General features: G+C 40.8%; 2 protein-coding genes across 2 annotated transcripts in view; one reads left to right on the forward strand and one right to left on the reverse strand.

The window, feature by feature from the left end:
* LOC106589294 (unconventional myosin-Id) overlaps positions 1-7,279 on the forward strand; it is a 128,796-nt gene extending 121,517 nt beyond the window's left edge. Inside the window, exon 22 of the mRNA XM_014179077.3 lies at positions 5,542-7,279. Coding sequence (XP_014034552.1) covers positions 5,542-5,698 — 157 coding nt within the window. The 3' untranslated portion in view covers positions 5,699-7,279. The remainder of the gene's footprint in view (positions 1-5,541) is intronic.
* A 4,903-nt stretch (positions 7,280-12,182) lies between these two features.
* LOC106589297 (cyclin-dependent kinase 5 activator 1) lies at positions 12,183-18,363 on the reverse strand. Its single transcript, XM_014179079.3, has 2 exons — positions 18,023-18,363; positions 12,183-15,725 (listed from the first exon to the last, which is right to left on the reverse strand). Exon 2 carries the CDS (start codon positions 15,459-15,461, stop codon positions 14,553-14,555), a length of 909 nt encoding a protein of 302 aa, XP_014034554.1. The 5' UTR covers positions 15,462-15,725; positions 18,023-18,363; the 3' UTR covers positions 12,183-14,552.
* Positions 18,364-21,490: the final 3,127 nt, after the last annotated feature.

Here is a 21,490-nt window from a genome sequence, read left to right on the forward strand (position 1 = left end):
ACATGTAAACACCTTAATCGATGCCCAGTGGTGTATTTGATCTGTGCATGTGCTATCACCAGCCGATCGAGCCTCCCTCTTTAGCGCGAGTGAAGTGTGTTCGGAACAACTGAATGTATGCGTCTTAGAAGTAGTTTTCACACTTTATGTCCGAACTCAGAATCAAATATGCTTCCCAGAAATAACATGTTCGCTGTGGTAGAATGTTTATTTTGATTGTTGTTTTCCAGCATTTATCAGAGTGCCATCAGGTAGCCTGATTTCAGATGTGTCCATGTAAACAGAATGATTAGGGAAATCATTCTTCTTGCAAATCATGTACTTTTTAATCAAACTATTTTATTAATCTGACTTTCCACAATAATCGCATTATTCGGTGCATGTAACCATCCACAAATGAAAAAAAAAATTCGCAGCATTTTCGTGTGTACCAGGGATTTTACATTTTTTAAAGGTTTCTTAGTATTTACCACTTATAAAGGTGTCCAATACATTGTCTGTATATTCTATGCACAACGTCTGTCTGTGCATACTATGTGTATTTGTAAGCTTAACCCTGCTTGTCCTTCAAGTGAGCTGATAGCAGCCCCGTGGCTATGCTTGCCACATGCTATCCTCTGAGACAGACAGACAGACGAGAGACATTTATCAGAGCTGCCGTCCTATTGGCTGTCAGAGCTGCCATGACAGATGGAGAGGTTCACATGGTTGCCATGGTAACCCTGCACCGCCGCAGCCCTCATCGCTGGGCTACAGTAATGTATGTATAATGCAGACGAAGAAGTCTGGCATGGGTAGTTTGAGTTGATTGTTGTTGCTAGTGAGGCGTTGTTGCGAAACTAGACGTGTCAAGGTCACGCTGATTAATTTCTCTGGATTTAATACCACTGACTGAGTGGATGCTTTGGCTCCGGACGTTTCCGCGAATCACCAAGGGTGTTTTAATTAATTATGTATTTTGACAAACGGTGCGAGCGGCGGTTGTTAACAGAGCCTAGCGAGAAATGGTTTCAGGGTGAGAGGCAAGCATTTCTCTCTCCCTTTCTTTCAATGAGCTGTAGTTCTCTCTCTAGCACGGTAGCTCTAGCTACAGTGCATTCGGAAAGTATTCAGTCCTCTTGACTTTTTCCACATTTTGTTGCCTTACAGCTTTATTTTAAAATGGATTGAATCGTTTTCTTTCCCGCATCAATCTACACACAATACCCCATCATTGTTATTTAAAAAAAAACTGAAATATCACATTTACAGTGAGGGGAAAAAAGTATTTGATCCCCTGCTGATTTTGTACGAAATGATCAGTCTATAATTTTAATGGTAGGTTTATTTGAACAGTGAGAGACAGAATAACAACAAAAGAATCCAGAAAAACGCATGTCAAAAATGTTATAAATTGATTAGCATTTTAATGAGGGAAATAAGTATTTGACCCCTCTGCAAAACATGACTTAGTACTTGGTGGCAAAACCCTTGTTGGCAATCAGAGGTCAGACGTTTATTGTCGTTGGCCACCAGGTTTGCACACATCTCAGGAGGGATTTTGTCCCACTCCTCTTTGCAGATCTTCTCCAAGTCATTAAGGTTTCGAGGCTGATGTTTGGCAACTCGAACCTTCAGCTCCCTCCACAGATTTTCTATGGGATTAAGGTCTGGAGACTGGCATCCACGACCCATTTTCAATGACATGGCTGAGGGAAGGAGGTTCTCACCCAAGATTTGACAGTACATAGCCCCGTCCATCGTCCCTTTGATGCGGTGAAGTTGTCCTGTCCCCTTACCAGAAAAACACCCCCAAAGCATGTTTCCACTTCCATGTTTGACGGTGGGGATGGTGTTCTTGGGGTCAGAGGCAGCATTCCTCCTCCTCCAAACATGGCGAGTTGAGTTGATGCCAAAGAGCTCCATTTTGGTCTCATCTGACCACAACACTTTCACCCAGTTGTCCTCTGAATCATTCAGATGTTCATTGGCAAACTTCAGACGGGCATGTATATGTGCTTTCTTGAGCAGGGGGACCTTGCGGGCGCTGCAGGATTTCGGTCCTTCACGGCGTAGTGTGTTACCAATTGTTTTCTTGGTGACTATGGTCCCAGCTGCCTTGAGATCATTGACAAGATCCTCCTGTGTAGTTCTGGGCTGATTCCTCACCGTTCTCATGATCATTGCAACTCCACGAGGTGAGATCTTGCATGGAGCCCCACGTCGAGGGTGATTGACAGTTCTTTTGTGTTTCTTCCATTTGCGAATAATCGCACCAACTGTTGTCACCTTCTCACCAAGCTGCTTGACGATGGTCTTGTAGCCCATTCCAGCCTTGTGTAGGCCTACAATCTTGTCCCTGACATCCTTGGAGAGCTCTTTGGTCTTGGCCATGGTGGAGAGTTTGGAATCTGATTGATTGATTGATTGCTTTTGTGTACAGGTGTCTTTTATACAGGTAACAAGCTGACATTAGGAGCACTCCCTTTAAGAGTGTGCTCCTAATCTCAGCTCGTTGCCTGTATAAAAGACACCTGGGAGCCAGAAATCTTTCTGATTGAGAGGGGGTCAAATACTTATTTCCCTCATTAAAATGCAAATCATTTTATAACATTTTTAACATGCGTTTTTCTGGATTTTGTTGTTGTTGTTCTGTCTCTCACTGTTCAAATAAACCTACCATTCAAATTATAGACTGATCATTTCTTTGTCAGTGGGCAAATGTACAAAACCAGCAGGGGATCAAATACTTTTTTCCCTCACTGTACATTAGAATTCAGACCCTTTACTCAGTACTTTGTTGTAGCACCTTTGGCAGCGAATACAACCTTGAGTCTTCTTGGGTATGATGCTACAAGCTTAGCACACCTGTATTTGGGGAGTTTCTCCAATTCTTCTCTGCAGATCCTCTCAAGCTCTATCCGGTTGGAGGGGGAGCGTCGCTGCACAGCTATTTTCAGGTCTCTCCAGAGCTGTTCGATCAGGTTCAAGTCCGGGCTCTGGCTGGGCCACTCAAGGACAGTCAGAGACTTGTCCCAAAGCCACTTCTGCGTTGTCTTGGTTGTGTGTTTAGGGTCGTTGTTGGAAGGTGAACCTTCGCCCCAGTCTGAGGTCCTGAGTGCTCTGGAGCAGGTTTTCATCAAGGATCTCTCTGTACATTGCTATGTTCATCTTTCCCTCGATCCAGACTAGTCTCCCAGTCCCTGCCGCTGAAAACATCCCCATAGCATGATGCTACCACCATCATGCTTCACCGTAGGGATAGTGCCAGGTTTCCTCCAGATGTGACGCTTGACATTGAGGCCAAAGAGTTCAACCTAGATTTCATCAGACCAGGTCGCAATTGTAAATGAGAACTTGTTCTCAACTTGCCTACCTGGTTAAATAAAGGTGAAATAAATAAAAAATAAAGACCAGAGATTCTTGTTTCTCATGGTCTGAGAGTCCTTTAGGTGGCTTTGGGCAAACTCCAAACTCCACCTTACTGAGGAGTGGCTTCCGTCTGACCACTCTATCATAAAGGCCTGATTGGTGGAGTGCTGCAGATATGGTTGTCCTTCTGGAAGGTTCTCTCATCTCCACAGAGGAACTCTGGAGCTCTGTCAGAGTGACCATCGGGTTCTTGGTCACCTCCCTGCCCAAGGCACTTCTCCCCCGATTGCTTAGTTTGGCCGGGCGGCCAGCTCTAGGAAGAGTCTTGGTGGTTCCAAACTTCTTCCATTTAAGAATGATGGAGGCCACTGTGTTTTGGGGGACCTTCCATGCTGCAGAATCTTTTGGTACCCTTCCCCAGATCTGTGCCTCGACACAATCCTGTCTCGGAGCTCTACGGACAATTCCTTCAACCTAATGGCTTGGTTTTTGCTCTGACATGCACTGTAAACTGTGGGACCTTATATAGACAGGTGAGTGCCTTTCCAAATCATGTCCAATCAATTGAATTTACCCCAGATGGACACCAATCAAGTTGTAGAAACATCTCAAGGAGTATCAATGGAAACAGGATGCACCTGAGCTCAATTTCGAGTCTCATAGCAAAGGGTCTGAAAACGTATGTAAATAAGATTCTTATTTTGTAATACATTTGCAAGCATTTCTCAAAACATGTTTTCACTTTGTCATTATGGGGTATTGCGTGTAGATTGATGAGTAAAAAATGTAATTTTATAGTTTTTAGACTAATGCTGTAACGTAACAAATGTTTAAAAAGTCTTAAACACACTTTAAAACACACACTTTTCAACACACTTTTTTTTGCAGACACTCACACCCTGACTCCCTCACAAATAACTTTTTCTTCCTCAACAAATGTTTGATTTGCCTCATTGATGATCTTAAAGAGGGAATAGTGCAAAATGGCCGTTCAGACAGAAAACCCCTAACTAGATGTGACAAGCACTAAAAGCCAATCGGCTGGTGAGCCATACCAACAGTACAGGCACATGGATCGTTCCTGGGGTATATTCTACAATGTTCTATAGTATATATCTATGCCCATTAGCATCAAGTTTTCTTTAGGTCTTTTCCATGTTATGACGACGCATATCCACAACATTGAAGGATGCGCAGTCAATTGAAGGTGAACCATATCAATGTTTTTGGTGTAAAAATCCCTTTAGCATTTACTACATATCATACACCATACTTTCTCTCTCTCTGTTAAAATGGATGTACCAGCTGTAAGGTATGTACGATACATGCTTAACAAGGTGCATCAAAGCTGGGACCGAGAGACTGAAAAACAGATTCTATCTCAAGGTCATCAGACTTAAACATCCATCACTAGCACAGAGGCTGCTGCCTCCATACAGACTTGAAATCATTGGCCACTTTAATAAAAGGATCATTAGTCACTTTAAATAATGCCATTTTAATAATGTGTACATATCTTAAATTACTCATCTCATATGTATATACTGTATGTTATACCATCTATTGCATCTTGCCTATGCCGCTTGGTCATCGCTCATCCATATATTTATATGTACATATTCTTATTCCATCCGTTTAGACTTGTGTGTATTAGGTAGTTGTTGTGGAATTGTTAGATTACTTGTTAGATATATTTTTTATTTACATTTTATTTAATCTCTTTTTCAAGAGAGACCTGGTCCAATAGCAGGAGGGGGAACAAAGTTTCAAACAAAACAATTTCCATACCCTAACAAAACATTCAACAAAACTATGGACACACATACAGTACAACAATTACATATTACGTAAAAAAAACACAAATGTCTTGACTAAAAAACAGCTGTCCTAAAGACAATTACACTATTTTATGATATTTACATCGACCAAGTGTTTAAACTCCACCAACGAGACTAGATCATCAAATGTTAAAATGTTCAGGAGAGAATTCCAGGACCACGGAGCTGAGTAACTAAAATGATTTCTACCATGACCTGTTCTAATTCTTGGTACTGTTAAATATTACTGCACTGTCGAAACTAGAAGCACAAGCATTTCGCTACACTCGCATTAACATCTGCTAACCATGTGTATGGGACCGATTTGATTTGACACGTTTTTCTTTTTATCTCTCTTTCTCCCTCTCTGCAGTGAGAAGAGGAAGCTGCAGGTGAATATCGCCAGTCCCATCCAGTGCAGTATGAATGGCAGGAAGTGCACTGTCATTGTGGAGCCCAAGATCAACCAATCGCAGCCAGACTTCACCAAGAGCCGCTCCGGTTATATCCTGGCAGTGCCTGGAAACTAAAAGGGCCACTCGGGGGCCACTCAGTCTGTGACAAGGACAAGTGCCGATAAGGTGGCAAATGAGGAATATGTGAATCATAACTCTGTTTGTATAGAGCTCATTTGTGAACTAGATGGCATGATATGATACATGGGAGGGTTGAACTCTCAGAATGAAAGCCATGCCAAATTTGTAACTTTGAATAGATATTTATTTGACGTAACTCAATGTTTTTCAATAGGACATGTAAGATGTTTAATACATACACATGTTTTTAGTTAATTAGACAGACTCACACACATGCACAACATTAATTCACCAAAGAGTAGATTTTTTTTCCCTCACTTTTCGATATCATGTTGAGTTCACATGTACAACTGAGCTGTTTTGTCGGTGCATCGATCATTTTTTGTTACGCTAGCTTTCGTTTATCATGGTTGGTATCACATTCTCCGGCATATCGTTTGAATAGAATATCTTGTTCAGCAATGTATATTCTCACGGCTACAGTGCCTTCAGAAAGTATTCATACCCCTTGACTTATTCCGCATTATGTTGTCTTACAGCCTGAATTCAAAAATTGATTAAATAGATTTGTTTTCTCACCCATCTACACAAAATACCCCCATAATAAAAACATTTGAAATTTTTGCAAATGTATTGAAAATGAAATACAGAAATCAAATTTTACATAGGTATTCACACCCCTGAGTCAAGGCATGTTAGAATCACCTTTGGAAGTGATTACAGCTGTGAGTCTTTCTGGGTAAGTCTCTAAGAGCTTTGCACACCTGGATTGTACAATATTTATTATTCTTTCAAAAATTCTTCAAGCTCTGTCAAGTTGGTTGTTTATCATTGCTAGACAGCCATTTTCAAGTCTTGCCATAGATTGTAAAGCTGATTTAAGTCAAAACTGTAACTAGGCAACCCCAGTGAATATTTGGCCTTGTGTTTTAGGTTTTCCTCTAGGATTTTGCCTGTGCTTAGCTCTATTCTGTTTATTTTTACCCTAAATAAACATCCTATTCCTTGCCAACGACAAGCATACCCATAACATGATGCAGCCACCACCATGCTTGAAAAAAATGGTGCTCAGTGATGAGTTGTGTTGGATTTGCCCTAATAATAATGCTTTGTATTCAGGACATAAAGTTTTTCTTTGCCACATGTTTTGCTGTTTTAAGATAGTGCCTTATTGCAAACAGGATGCATGTTTTGGAATATTTTTAATCTGTATAGACTTCCTTCTTTTCACTCTGTCATTTAGGTTAGTGTTGTGGAGTAACTACGATGTTGTATCACTGCCATTAAACTGTTTTAAAGTCACCATTGGCCTCATGGTGAACTCCCCGAGCGGTGTCCTTCCTCTCCGGCAACTGAGTTAGGGTTAGGAAGGACGCTTGTATCTTTGTAGTGACTGGGTGTATTGATAAACCATCCAAAGTGTAATTAATAACTTCACCATGCTCAAAGGGATATTCAATGTCAACATTGTTATTGCACACAGAATGTGTCCATGCAACTTATTATGTGTCTTGTTAAGCACATTTTTACTCCTGAACTTATTTAGGCTTGCCATTAAAAGGGGTTGAATACTTATTGACTTGAGAAATTTGAGTTTTTCATTTTTTATTAAAGTGTAAAAAAAAAAGTAAAAACATCATTCTAATTTGACATTATGGGGTATTGTATGTAGGTCAGTGACACAAAGTCTAAATGTAATCCATTTTAAATTCAGGCTGTCACACAACAAAATGTGGAAAAGTCTAGGGGTGTGAAAGCACTGTATGTTTTCATTATTTGTATCTAAAATGGATATTTGATGGAAAGATGTTTAACACAACCCTCGTTTTAGACTACAGATGAACCACAGCCAGTCCTACATACACACATTTTCCATTCCTTTTGTATTTCGGAACAAGAATGGGAGAGAATGTTGTCCTATGACGGAACAGTGTCAGAGGCAGAGATGAGAAGTGTGTCGTTCTTAAGTTAGTTTGTCACAGCGTGTTGAGTGGGATATGTTGAGCATATCCTGAACCTGAACACCACGACATGCTCTGAGAGGAGCTTTGAAATATATATTTTAACCTCTTATTTCTATGCATATACTGTACAGATGTAGCATCATGTTATGGGTATGCTTGTCACTGGCAGGGACTGGGGAGTTTGTCAGGATGAAAATAAATATGAAAGGTGCAAAGCCCAGATAAAAAGTTAGAGGAAACCCTGCCTCATTCTTCTGAATACCTAACCCTGGGATCATTTTATTTTTCAGCGGGACAATTGCACAAATGTTAATGCCAAAGACACACCAGAATGGCTTTCCAATAGGTGTTGAGTGTTCCTGAATGATCCAGTCTGTCATGACTTATATCGGCTTGAAAATAAGAGACTAGGCTGACAAAAACAATGGATATATGTTGCCCTAAGAATTGTGTGAAGTTGATAGAATCTTATTCCAAATGTTTTACAGCTGTAATAGCTGCCAAAGGTTATTACACAAAGGATTAACTCTTCGGTGTGAAGATATACGCAATCAAGACATCTTTGTGTTTTATATTTTATTTATCCAGACGATTTTCTATCATTTTCTTTGACTTTGGAAATGTGCAGTAGGTTGTGTAAATCAGTAGTAAAAAAAAACATTTAATTAATTGTTTTATTTAATTTTATGGCAGCAAAATGTGAAGACTGTGCAAGGGGTGTGTAGTCTTTCACTAGGGACTGTATCTCTCTGTCAGTTGGCATTATTTTCAGTTAAAATCTCCAATCAGTTTCAGAATTGCTGCCGAGTGCTAATTGCTTTGCAAATTGGCCAGGAAAATTGGTGCATAATTAGTTAATTAGCGTGTCTCTCATCTCAACTAAAGAAATCTTCCTTTACCTTGCAGCAATGGCGTATGACCTTGTTCTGTTGCTTGATAAGGCACTTTAGACCAGAAAATGGCTGCAACCTGCTGGAAAATGTCCCTCTATTGGGGGAAAGTTGTAGGCTATGTATTGTGGATAGTATCTCTAATGGCAGGTGTTTTAATATGTGGTTAGTCCTCAGGGCTGCCTGTAAAACTTGCTTATTATAACTCGCCCCATATCCTCTGACTGTCTGTGACTGTCTGTCACATCCCACTGAATTAGGTTTCTCTCTCTCTTCTGTCTCCCGACATGCCTGTCTTGTAAGGAAGGATACTTTTATCTGAGAACAAAAGCCCGGCTTGGCTGCCTCCTCTCCTCCCCTCTATTCTCTCTCCTCTCTCTATCACTCTATCTCCTCCTTCGCTCCATCACATCTCTTGGCACTCTGCCCGGGTGGGTAGACTGACACTGCAGGGCCAATGAGGAGTTTATTCTGAACCCCCCCCCCCCCCCCCCCCTCCTGTTAGAGAGAGAGAGAGAGAGAGAGGATGCCCACTTTCCTCACTACTGCATAAATAAGACCGGTACAAACGCGTGATTATTTAGCTGAGTAAGGATTCTAATGGTTCACTGTCGTTCTGGGATGCAGCATGGAGACTGTTAATATCCTGAGTCATCTACTGTACATTCAGTACACATGGATAAAAAGTAGTCAGGTGAAAATAATTTACCTGTGCCACCACATTCTTTCAGCTTTACCCTTCAGTTTGTGATCTGTGTCTAGAAGGTGTTGTGCCCGCCGAATTCTTGTCCCTCCTTGTGTTGTGCTTGACTTTTCTTAGTCTTATGGTGGCCACGACTCGCATTCTAAACATACTCCTTCAGACAGTATTGATGTACAGTTTCTTGAATATCTTCAAAGGAAGGGGTTTAGATTAGACAGGACTGGCTATTGGGAGGGTCAACATTTCTCTATACTGTAATTATGTATCATGATTAGACAGACTTTGTTTTGTCAAGGTAAATCCCCTTGATTGTTTGGTTTTTTGCTAGCCGGATAGCACTCTAGTGCCTTCAGAAAGGGAACCCAGTCTATAACATTTCATTGAGTTTCTTCTGTCTTCTGTTGGTAACCATTTTGATTACAATTGTAAGATGTGTACCCAATTCTCAGCAATTGTTTTCATTTTAGTGCAAAGATATCTGCAAATTGACAATTGGGTAAAGTTGATAACATGTTGGAACATTGTTGTAATCTAGGGGGTGGTAACGTTCAGAGTTTCTGTAATGAGTATATATATATATATATATATATATTACTCATTATATATTCTAATTTCCTTCAATATATTCAATACACCATATATATATATATACATTTGCTGATCAAACTATTTGCCTAATTTAATATTTTGTTTATTTATGTAATATATCTATATATAGATATATATTATTGATAATGAATGAGTGTTTGGACCAAATCTGAAGGGTTAGGGTTAAATATACAAGGACCCACAGTGATTGTTATTTGATTGAATCATTTAATTAATAAACGTATTTGTTCCAGTGGAATGACTTAATCTTTAGTTGACTTAGGACATTTGATACTGCTCACCGTGTGTGTGAATTTGTGTTTACAACCAGGAAAACACATGCTTCAACAAGGTCTGCTGGTATGTAGGCTAGTCTTTTCTCCTTCTCCCAGCTGTTGTCTCTGTGCTGTCAGAAATATGGGGGAACCAAACCACACTAATCCGCATACTAACCTAGCAGCTGTTTCCCAGGATGCTGATCCGCCTGCTAACCTAGCAGCTGTTTCCCAATATGCTAATCCGCCTGCTAACCTAGCAGCTGTTTCCCAGGATGCTAATCCGCCTGCTAACCTACCAGCTGTTTCTCAGGATGCTAATCCGCCTGCTAACCTAGCTGCTGTTTTCCAGGATGCTAATCTGCCTGCTAACCTACCAGCTGTTTCCCAGGATGGTAATCCGCCTGCTAACCTGGCAGCTGTTTCCTAGGATGCTAATCCGCCTGCTAACCTGGCAGCTGTTTCCCAGGATGCTAATCCGCCTGCTAACCTGGCAGCTGTTTCCCAGGATGCTAATCCACCTGCTAACCTAGCAGCTGTTTCCCAGGATGACGTCCCGACAGCTAAAGCATCCTGCAGTCAGGTCAGGATGACGGCATCACCACTTCCCTGTCAATGAGAGCTATCTCAGAGGCATCACTAGCCTCCTGATGGACTAAAGTGGGTGGGAGGTGTGGGAGAGCAGGTTAGAGACTAAGTCAGCAGTTGTGTTATCTTTCATACTCTTTGATTATATCGTCTTTGATTTACCCCATATGGCCAATGGAAATCAAATGGAGGCAGATTGAATGGTCATTGACTTTGATACTATGATTAAAAAATACTGTATTATTTATGTCTCATAATCTTACAGTATGTAACTAGATTGATTCTCCTCTAAATTGGGGATATGTCATTTTAATCTTCAAATTATTATTTAATGGATTTAATTCCACGGATTAGTCTGTTTTTAAATTCATAACCCTGGCAACTCTTAAATGATATACGGGCCATTGTGGGGTCTAGTAAACAAATAGTGACAAGTATGTGATTATATCATTGAAGGGTCCAACTGCAGATGAAGACACCACTCATTTGTGCATCATGAGCAATCAGTGCATTTTATTTTCCATCACAGTACAAAAATAAATTAAAGTAAGCGGAAACAAACTGGAAAAGGTTCAATTACAGCAAAGGCTTTTTTCAAAATAACTGGTAGCCTATCAGTGTAGAGTATCCTCTTTTTCCACTTCCTATTGGTCATAAGAAAACAAACTTCACACATTCTTCTGTACAAATAAATTCTCACACACACACACACACACACACACACACACACACACACACTTACACACTCGCCACACATGCAGTCAATGAAATACCCTTTTGAAGTTCTTTAACACTGTTTCTTTTTTGTTCTACAAAGTACACAACAAGATACAGAAAAAGAAGTCAACAGAAATGTTCTAACTATCACGTATTTTTTCTCTCCCTTTTTGTAAGATTTTTCAAGTCTTTTTCAAACAACTACTCAGTGATACAATTGAAAAAAATGGCACATTTTAGTGAGTTGGGGCGAGAGAGTCAAGATTCCCCTACTTTTAACCATTGACCCCACATGCCCTGCCTTTTCCCCAGAGCAGTAGCCTGTCCAAAGTGCGTGTGTCCCCCCCCATTGCACTACACAACACACAACAACCCATTTCCCATTGCATTTCATCTCCCCGTGACAAGGAACAATGCCACGGTACTGCTCCACAATACGTGTCCACTTGCACCAGTCATTTTTCTCTTTGACTCCAACTGATACAGCAGAGGAGAGAGATGATCATATCAACCAACAGTCCCTAAGAACAACCTTCATCACATGAGAGAAGAGATAGCCTTTTTTTCAGCATCAATTATTTCTTTTTTTTAACAACAAAAAGTATTGTCCGCATATGACTGTCGACCATTTAGCATTTCCAGAAAGAAATTTGAGAAACAACTATGAAACAAAGCATGCATCATTTCTCACTGTTGAGATGATGAAAAGCGGGCATATACTCGTTATCAAAGTTATTATTTTGATTTGTTCGATTTAAAAAAAAAAAAAAAATCCCCAAGGTCCAGTTTAGTATATGTATACTATTGACAACTTATTCCTGTTAAAACTGTGGATTCAATTCCACTTATCTCTTACAACATACACTGTAGCAGTGGTTGACAGAAAAACCTACCACCTCCCTTTCTTATTAGTTATTGGAGATGGAGGTGCTATCATTCTACCAGTTTCTAGCCTTTACAGTTATTCAATGGAAATGATAGCCATGTACCTTGACTGCTCCATTTGCTCTCACGTAGATGTAGTCATGGTGTTCCTATTGCCCTCTATGCTCATCCATTTCTCGGAGTGGCTTCAGCTGATTGAAAACCTGATTATCTCCATGGAGGTCAACTTGGATATAACCTACAGTATAACCTAATCTCATCTCCTCCCCAGCTGAAAAAAATTGTCTTAGATTTGATTAATATTGGCATTGAGAGATTATTCCAGGGATGGCTACCTGTCACATTCTCTGATGTGGTTCTGAGTGAAATGGCCTGCCATTGGCTGATGGTTATGTTGTCTTGTTGATATGTGGAGCTGGGTGGTGTGTTGGGTTTGAGATTGCTCTGTGTCTAGGGTTCTAGGGTCTTTGTCTTTACTCAAGGTCTCTCTGATGTGGTAGTTACTTTGGCGATGGTCAGACTTTTTATTGGTTTTTAATCTAGGGTCAATCTATAGCTTATTCCCTGCAACATTCATTTGCAACAACCATCAATCTTCATTCCCACCAAAGATAAGCTCACAAAACCCATTCTTTCATATCCGGTTCTTTTAAACAGACCAATTTATCATTTATTCATGATCTTTTGATTACAAGGGATGTGGCAAGATAACAAATAAATCAAGTTTCAATGAGTTATTAGATGGAAATCCACCCAATCACTCAACATGTGGGACATCTTTGATGTGTTTTCAGACCTACAGGATTTTCATCAAAGATATGGCACTAGCTAAACATTTGTTAAAGCTAAATGTCTTGTAGCAGAATATGGACCTTCATTCCAAAGTGTTTTTAGATACAACCTTTAGACAAAAAATACAAAATGATTCCTTGGTAAACAAATAGCCTATTTTAGCAAGCATAGCTAAATAAACTAGTTTTCACTTTTCTCACAGCATTCTCTAATGCAGATGCAGTTGGTTTAATTACAGATCAAATGGAAAAAAGTAAAGTAATTATTGTCCTCGGAAATTCAAGAAAAATGGCATGGCACACGTGCATTAGTTTATTATTTCTAAGTAAAAATTAAAAGCTTTTTAAGAAAATCAATAAATAAGCCACCCTGGGCTTGAGCATTTGAAGAGTTTTTTTCTGAGATGAAAATAAAGTAGGTCTTAACACGTAGTGTGATAATCAAGCCTTGTGTTTGATGTTGTATTTCCTCATGTCCTATTGTCTTGTTGTAAAAAAAAATAAAAAAAAAATAAATAAAATAAATAAAAAGCCCACAATGCAATTCAGGTCTGTTGTCAAGTCCTTCTGAAACAATCTTTCTCCACCAAACCCCTCTCGCCAAGTCACAAACAAAGCCACATCAGCATGAATCCAGGTTCCGTGCCCCCACTTTTCCATTCAGATCAGATACTGTTTGCACTGCAGCACAACTGTCGAGTCCATATCCTTCCTTGCAGTGGGGGTACATGGGTTTTCACTTCACAGTCTAAAGAGCCAGCATTGCAGCTTGTCTGTTGATGTGAACACTAGCCCAGTCACGCAAGGGCCCTTTACCATCCCGTTGTAGGCAGTGCATCTCAGACAGTCAGAACAAACCGCAGGTGGTTGGTAGGGTGGTGCAGCCTCAGTCCTCTCCACATTCATAGCTGTAGATTTGTGTTCCTTTTCTATTGTTTGTTTTTTTCCATTGTCAGTTTTGTATTTTTCAATGTATTTATACATGTACGTAAGCAGAGAATGTATCCGAGTCTGGCATTTTTGTTAGGTGTCAAAAGTGAAGTCAAAATGCAATTCTCTTTCCTTCGAAAAATATTAGTTTGGTCTTCAGAAAACTTGAGATAAATAGGATTTTTACCATAAAATGTTTTCTTTTTTTTTCATCAAACTGTGCTCCTATGTCCCTCTTTCAGTGAACTGTTGTACTGTTAGCTCTCAAACATGCTTATAATCTAAAACTTTTTGGCTATATCTGAGCCAAATTAACCCTAAAAATGAATATCTTCCCATCAAAGCTTCCCCACTCCCCTCTTCCTACTCCCTCAACCAATCCCCCTCCCCCATTTTGAAATACCAAACTGGAGTAGGCCCCTCCTCTCCCCTGGTTTCCCTCCTCTCCCCTGGTTTCCCTCTCCTCCCCTGGTTTCCCTCTCCTCCCCTGGTTTCCCTTCCCTGAGCCCCGGGACCCTCACCGGTCCAGACCAATGAGCAAGCGGTTCCTCTCCTCCTCCTTCTGGCTTTCGTTCTTTAGGTCGGCAAACACCTGGGTGAAATAGTGCGGGTCCGAGTTGATCTGGAGCATCTTAGCGCTCATCAGGTTGATTATGGACAGGCAGCGGTCCCAGAAGGTCTCCTTGGAGCTCTCCACCAGGAAGGGCTTAAGCGGGTAGGAGATTTCATTGCCCATGTATGAGTAGGACAGGTAAAGGCAGGTGAGCAGCACGGCCTGCAACTCGTGCTCGTTGGCCACCTCGGAGGAGACCACGTCGCGGCACAGCATGTAGACAAACACCACGTTGGCCGGGGTGATGAACCCCTGATCTTGCCAACCCTGAAGAAGCAGCGAGCGGTCCACGCTCCGCAGCCACAGCACCGGGTCAGTGGGGGGCAGGTGTTTCAGTCGGTAGCAGCGCCGGCACAGGAACTCACCCAGGCAGCGCAGGAGCTCGCTGGTGGAGGCCTGGACGATAACCCTCTTGGGCGTGCCGGGGGCTGCATTAGAGTTGGTCAGCGGGGCCTTCTTGACTGACGAGGCGGCGTTGTTGGAACTCTTGACGGGGGTCGGGGTGCTCTGGTCCTGAGCGAAGGTGGACAGGTTGGCGCAGGACTGAGACTTCTTCAGGTTCTCGTTGTTGAGATGGGTTACATTGTTCTGGTAAGTGGCGTTGGGCTGCACCTTCTTTGAGCTTTTTTTCTTGGCCGACACAGCCACGATCCGCTTCCATGGCAGAACGTTGATGAGCGAGTGACGCTTCAGGTTCTTGTCTTTGGCGTTCTTGCTGTTCTGAACGGCCGCGTAGTGGCCCACTGTGGCTGGCCCATCTTCGAAGAGGGCCGCCTTCCTGTAGCTGGGCGAGAGAGACAGCACGGTTCCCATGGTGACTGAGTAGCAATATCCAGGGGCGTTAGCCTCTCTGGGTTAGTGGATGACCGACCAGAGAGAACGGCGGGAGGTCCTGAGGATCTCAATGCTTCTGAGCTGGGAGACCCTGGCTACAAGCGTCAGTTCCTCTCAGGCATCTAATGCCACGGTAGGTCCTTATAGTACTGACAGGAAGGTACGTACTGGATGGATCAGGAGTCGGTCTGAGCAGATTCTCTCTGTGCACTTGGCTCTCCTTCTCAGCTAGGTGAAAATTGCCTGTGGAAAACAAAATGGTTCAATGTTAGCAAAATTAAATGCATGGCTTCAGTAGCTATTATCTACATTTTACCACTTTCATTGTGTGTTCATAAATGTGAGCAATATACAATGTATTTGATGTTGAGAATGAAATAGGCCAATCTTGATTGTGATAATTATAAATAAATGCAAAGATATTTCAATATTTCCTTGCTAATTGAAGATAATTATGGATTATTTGGCTGCAAGCATTGTTTGGCTACATTCTGTTTTGGTTGTGTACATCGACTGTCTGTGTCGTCCTTATAAAGGAGCATGTCATAAAAGCGATACCGTGAAGGCTATTGTGTTGAGATATCTTGGTTGGCTCTAATAATTCACAGGAATTTCCATAACATTCAGATATGCTTTCATAAGCATGGACCCCCTCCCAGGCAAACCGGCAACCCAGGGACCCCCATAATACGTTAGCAAATAAATAAATAATCACGTCTTATCAGGTAAATGATAATGGCAAGGAGAAGTAATCCACATTTTAAAATGAATAGACTTACCCACATAATTGGAAGAGGAAGTGTAAACTCTAACATAGCCTATTAGCTAGAAAGGTAACTCCAAACACATTTTCACTCAAAGCAGCTGTTTAGTTGATTTTAAACAAAGGTTAGCCATGTGTTGGCAAAATGTATGTCCAAGTCAAGAAAGCTTACCAGCGGCACCAGCCGCACTGAGGGCAGTCAAGCACCTATTATTTTAGAGGGAGCACAAAGTAGGTGAGGATGGAGTGGGGGTGATTAAAAAAAAACTGAATTCTCCAAACTCCTGAAACAACTTTTTCCTGCAATCTAGAGCCATAATAATTATGCCTAATTCTAGTAGTTTAATTTAGTAATTAATTTTACATCTGAACATTTTAAAAACAGGACAAATCTGAGGGGGCATGTGCCCCTGTGCCCCCTATGAGCATGACACCTCTGGCACTGGAAGCTTAATCGCTGGTGCTTTTTCGAGGGCCTATGTCAGATACTCCAGTAAGTGTAATTTGCTCAATATTAGGATTTGAGAAATAAAGAAATCATTAGAAGATATTTTACTATTTTCTACTGTAGATATGTAATTCAAAATTCGTTTATTCTGTTGTTGATAGAAATATTCATAAAAACAATGACCCTTAGGGGGCAGCGGGCCCTCGGTGGAATACTCCTGGTGTTTACAGTAGAGTTTATATCGACAAGTGCTCGGTGGTCCAGTTTGAATGATCTAATTAGCTGTATTGTTTTGACTTGGTAAAGGAAAAACAGACGGGTGAATCTAGACATATACCTTCGAATGTTATGGTGCCTTCAAAGCACTCAGCAGTTCTGACAGCAAATAACAAGTTGGATTAGCAACTACACTGCTTGCTTGTCGACTATCCTCGTGGTAAACCAAAGTAAACACATCCGAAGGGCCCCTATGCCTTTAATAAAAGAAATCAAACAACCGTCCAATTTACTCAACTTTTATGTTGGTCTCTACACATCCAATTCCTCTTGAATTATACATGGCCATGCTTTAATTCGAGCGAAGCCTAACGAATGATGGATGTATCCATGCTCATACAGTAGTACGTTCTTTTAAAATGGAAGCCTGAAATGTAAACACCTTTATGTGAAGGTCACATTTGCTATAGGCTACGAAATCATTGAAAATTGAAAGCGATGTTTGTAAAATGATATAAACGAATTATTGCTATGCACTGTTTCATAACTTTTGCATCTATTGGCTAGCCTAATAATAATAGTATATTGCTAAGGAGTCATGTGCGCTGAGAAACATTACAATGAGATACGATTAAGCCATAACCAAAACAACAACAAAAAAGTGATTGAGACTCAAAGATTTTAAGTTGATTTCAAGCAGGCTAATCGATTTGTCAGAAAATCCCAAATATGTTTGGCTATTTTACTTGTTAATTGAAATATAAAGACAGTTTGTCTAGCTGCAAGCTTTGGTTTCAAGGCTGTTACATGTGGTTGTGTAGATCGGCTGCTGTCCATGGTTCTGAAATCGAGAGTCTGCGTCCTAATAAAGGCGCAAACTCGACGCTGAGTAATATGGAATTCCAACAAACCATTTTGACATGACTCCTCATTATGGTGCATAGGGGTAGCCTCATGAAAAGAAATATAGGATACTTCAAAATCTAGCAGTTAAGCCTATTTTCCCAAGTGATGTTGCCTAGTCTCACATTTTGATGTTTACCATTTATAATTCAGTAGGTTATCCTTCGAAATAGGCTACAATATTAGATACATTATACAATCATTACTTACAGTGTGATAGTTGTCCTCCAGTAAATGAAAAAATAATGGCACTGCAGTGATGGCTTCCTAAACAGTAGCAGCCAATTCATTTGATATTGTGCACATCAAGGTAAAACCTCATAAACCATCTTGGAAAATGCAGATAAAAAAACATAATACAGTACAATCCAAGGAAAGAAAAGGCATTAATCAAGCAAAAGCATCCGCGCGCCTTGACATATCCTAGTTATCGCCCGTCTCTGGTGCGCAGCTGATGGTAGGCAACTGTGGAATGGATGCTGATATGAAGATGTGCTATTGGTCCTCACCGCGAGATGCGCTTTCAAGGGTTGCAGTGCACTCCCACTGGCTCCCTGGTGTAAAAAGGGAGAAAGGCAGTGGTCGAGCTCTGTCCGTGGTGCTGTAATTTGCAACTCCGTCCAATCACAACAAAGCTGCACAATGCACTTAATACTCAAATCCATTTCTTGAAAAACAGTGAATGGATTTTAGCATGTAGCCCAGCTGTTTTAATTACACAAGAAAAGTAGCCAATAAATAAATATCCACAGTTATGAAAGCTATTTTTATTTATCAATAACCTACATTTTAGATCACATCTAGGTTGTCAAAATGAGTCGCATAAATCTAAATGTAGGGATAGCCTGATATAGCAAGGCAGCAACACATTTTTATTTGACATTTTGCAGGATGAAATCTCTTGAGATGCACCATCTCGTTTTAAGAGTGTCCAACTGTTATCATTGTTCAGACCTAGTAAGGGTATATTCATCTCCTTTTCACTTTTTTTTCCATGAACAGACCACTTTGAATTAAATGGTGTAGGCCCAGTGGTGTAGCGGTGCCTGGAGAAGGGGGTGTACTCCAATGTTGCCAGAAATTTCTCAAATGGCCCACCCCGCAAAGGAAAGGCGCCCTGTGTGAAAAATTATTTGAGAATAGTGACATACACTCTGAAATTGGTCTTTCACAGTCAGGCCAACCAAAGCTGTACTGGGCAAGTGCTAATAGTAGGCTGTGTCAAATTCAGTTTTCCGTTTTTTCCAGATTTTCACTCTCAAATTCACACCTTTTTAATAGAAGAACAACCAAATGTGATGTTCTAAATCGATAACAATGCTTAAAAACACACCAGGAGACCACTTTTGAGATCTGGGAAGAAAGAAAAAAAAATAATAAATAGAAGAAATTTCTATTTTTGAGTTTAGTTACCGCTTAATTCAAGTGAGCAGGCACCAAGTACTGTTGTAGTAGTATTTCTGTAGCACATGAGAAGGAGTTTGCAAAACAAATGGCCACTGGATTGATGCAAATAATCATGATATCATTCTGCCAGGTAGGCATAGGCTACTTTGTCGCTAGTTAAAATTTAATTGAGAAGGTTTTTGGGAAAGCCTTTCCATCTACCAGAAGATGGTTAGGCCTATCATTAGCTTAGCAAGGCTATATTTTTCCTGTTTGAAACCTGTACATTTTACTTCATATTATTATAAAGTCACCTAGTAAAATACTACTTGAGTAAAAGTCAAAAAGTATTTGGTTTTAAATATACTTAAGTATCAAAAGTAAATGTAATTGCTAAAAAATACTTAAGTGTTAAAAGTAAAATAATAATTTCAAATTCCTTATTTAAATATATATATTTTTTAATCTAATAATTTACAGTATTTAACTAGGCAAGTCAAATTCTTATCTACCAAAAGGCAAAAGGCCTCCTGCGGGGACGGGGGCTAGGATTAAAAATATAAACAAAAAATAAATATAGGACAAAACACACATCACGACAAGAGAGACAACACAACACCACATAAAGAGAGACCTAAGACAACAACATAGCAAGGCAGCAACACAACATGACAACAACATGGTAGCAGCACAAAACATGGTACAAACATTATTGGGCACAGACAACAGCACAGACAACAGCACAAAGGGCAAGAAGGTAGAGACAACAATACATCATGCAAAGCAGCCACAACTGTCAGTAAGGGTGTCCATGATTGAGTCTTTGAATGAAGAGACGGAGATAAAACTGTCCAGTTTGAGTGTTTGTTGCAGCTCGTTCTAGTTGCTATCTGCAGCGAACTGAAAAGAGGAGCAACCCAGGGATGTGTGTGCTTTGGGGACCTTTAACAGAATGTGTCTGGCAGAACGGGTGTTGTATGTGGAGGATGAGTGCTGCAGTAGAAATCTCAGATAGGGGGGAGTGAGGCCTAAGAGGGTTTTATAAATAAGCATCAACCAGTGGGTCTTGCGACGGGTATACAGCGATGACCAGTTTACAGAGGAGTATAGAGGGCAGTGATGTGTCCTATAAGAAGCGTTGGTGGCAAATCTGTTGGCCGAATGGTAAAGAATATCTAGCCGCTCGAGTGCACCCTTACCTTATAAATTATGTCTGCATAATCTAACATGGGTAGGATGATCATCTGAATCAGGGTTAGTTTGGCAGCTGGGGTGAAAGAGGTGAGATTACGATAGAAGAAACCAAGTCTAGATTTAACTTTAGCCTGCAGATTTGATATGTGCTGAGAGAATGACAGTGTACCGTCTAGCCATACTCCCAAGTACTTATATGAGGTGACTATCTCAAGCCCTAAACCCTCAGGAGGTAGTAACCACACCTGTGGGGAGAGGGGCATTCTTCTTACCAAACCACATTACCTTTGTTTTGGAGATGTTCAGAACAAGGTTAAGGGTAGAGAAAGCTTGTTGGACACTAAGAAAGCTTTGTTGAAGAGCGTTTAACACAAATCCAGGGAGGGGCCAGCTGAGTATAAGACTATCATCTGCATTTAAATGGATGAGAGCGCTTCATACTGCCTGAGCTATGTTGTTGATGTAAATTGAGCATAACGTGGGGCTTAGGATCGAGCCTTGGGGTACTACCTTGGTGACATGCAGTGGCTGAGACAGCAGATTTTCTGACTTTATACTGCACTCTTTGAGAGGTAGTTAGCAAACCAGTTCAAAGACCCCTCAGAGACAACAATACTCCTTACAATACTCCCACAAGAATGGAATGGTCTACCGTATCAAAATCTTTGGCCAAGTCAATAAAAATAGCAGCACAACATTGCTTAGAATCAAGGGCAATGGCGACATCGTTGAGGACCTTTAAGGTTGCAATGACACATCCATAACCTGAGCAGAAACCAGATTGCATACCAGAGAGAATACTATAGACATCAAGATAGCCAGTCAGTTGATTATTGACAAGTTTTTCCAACACTTTTGATAAACAGGGCAAAATAAAAATAGGCCTATAACAGTTAGGATCAGCTTGATCTCCCCCTTTAAATAAAGAACACACCGTGGCTGCCTTCCAAGCAATGGGAACCTCCCCAGAAAGGAGAGACAGGTTAAAATGGTTGAAGATAGGCTTGGCGATGATAGGGGCAGCAACCTTAAAGAAGAAAGGGTCTAAACCATCTGACCCAGATGTTTTTTGGGGTCAAGTTTCAGGAGCTTCTTTAG

Source organism: Salmo salar, chromosome 28 (assembly GCF_965601325.2).
Source record: "Salmo salar chromosome 28, fSalSal1, whole genome shotgun sequence".
NCBI lineage: Eukaryota > Metazoa > Chordata > Actinopteri > Salmoniformes > Salmonidae > Salmo > Salmo salar.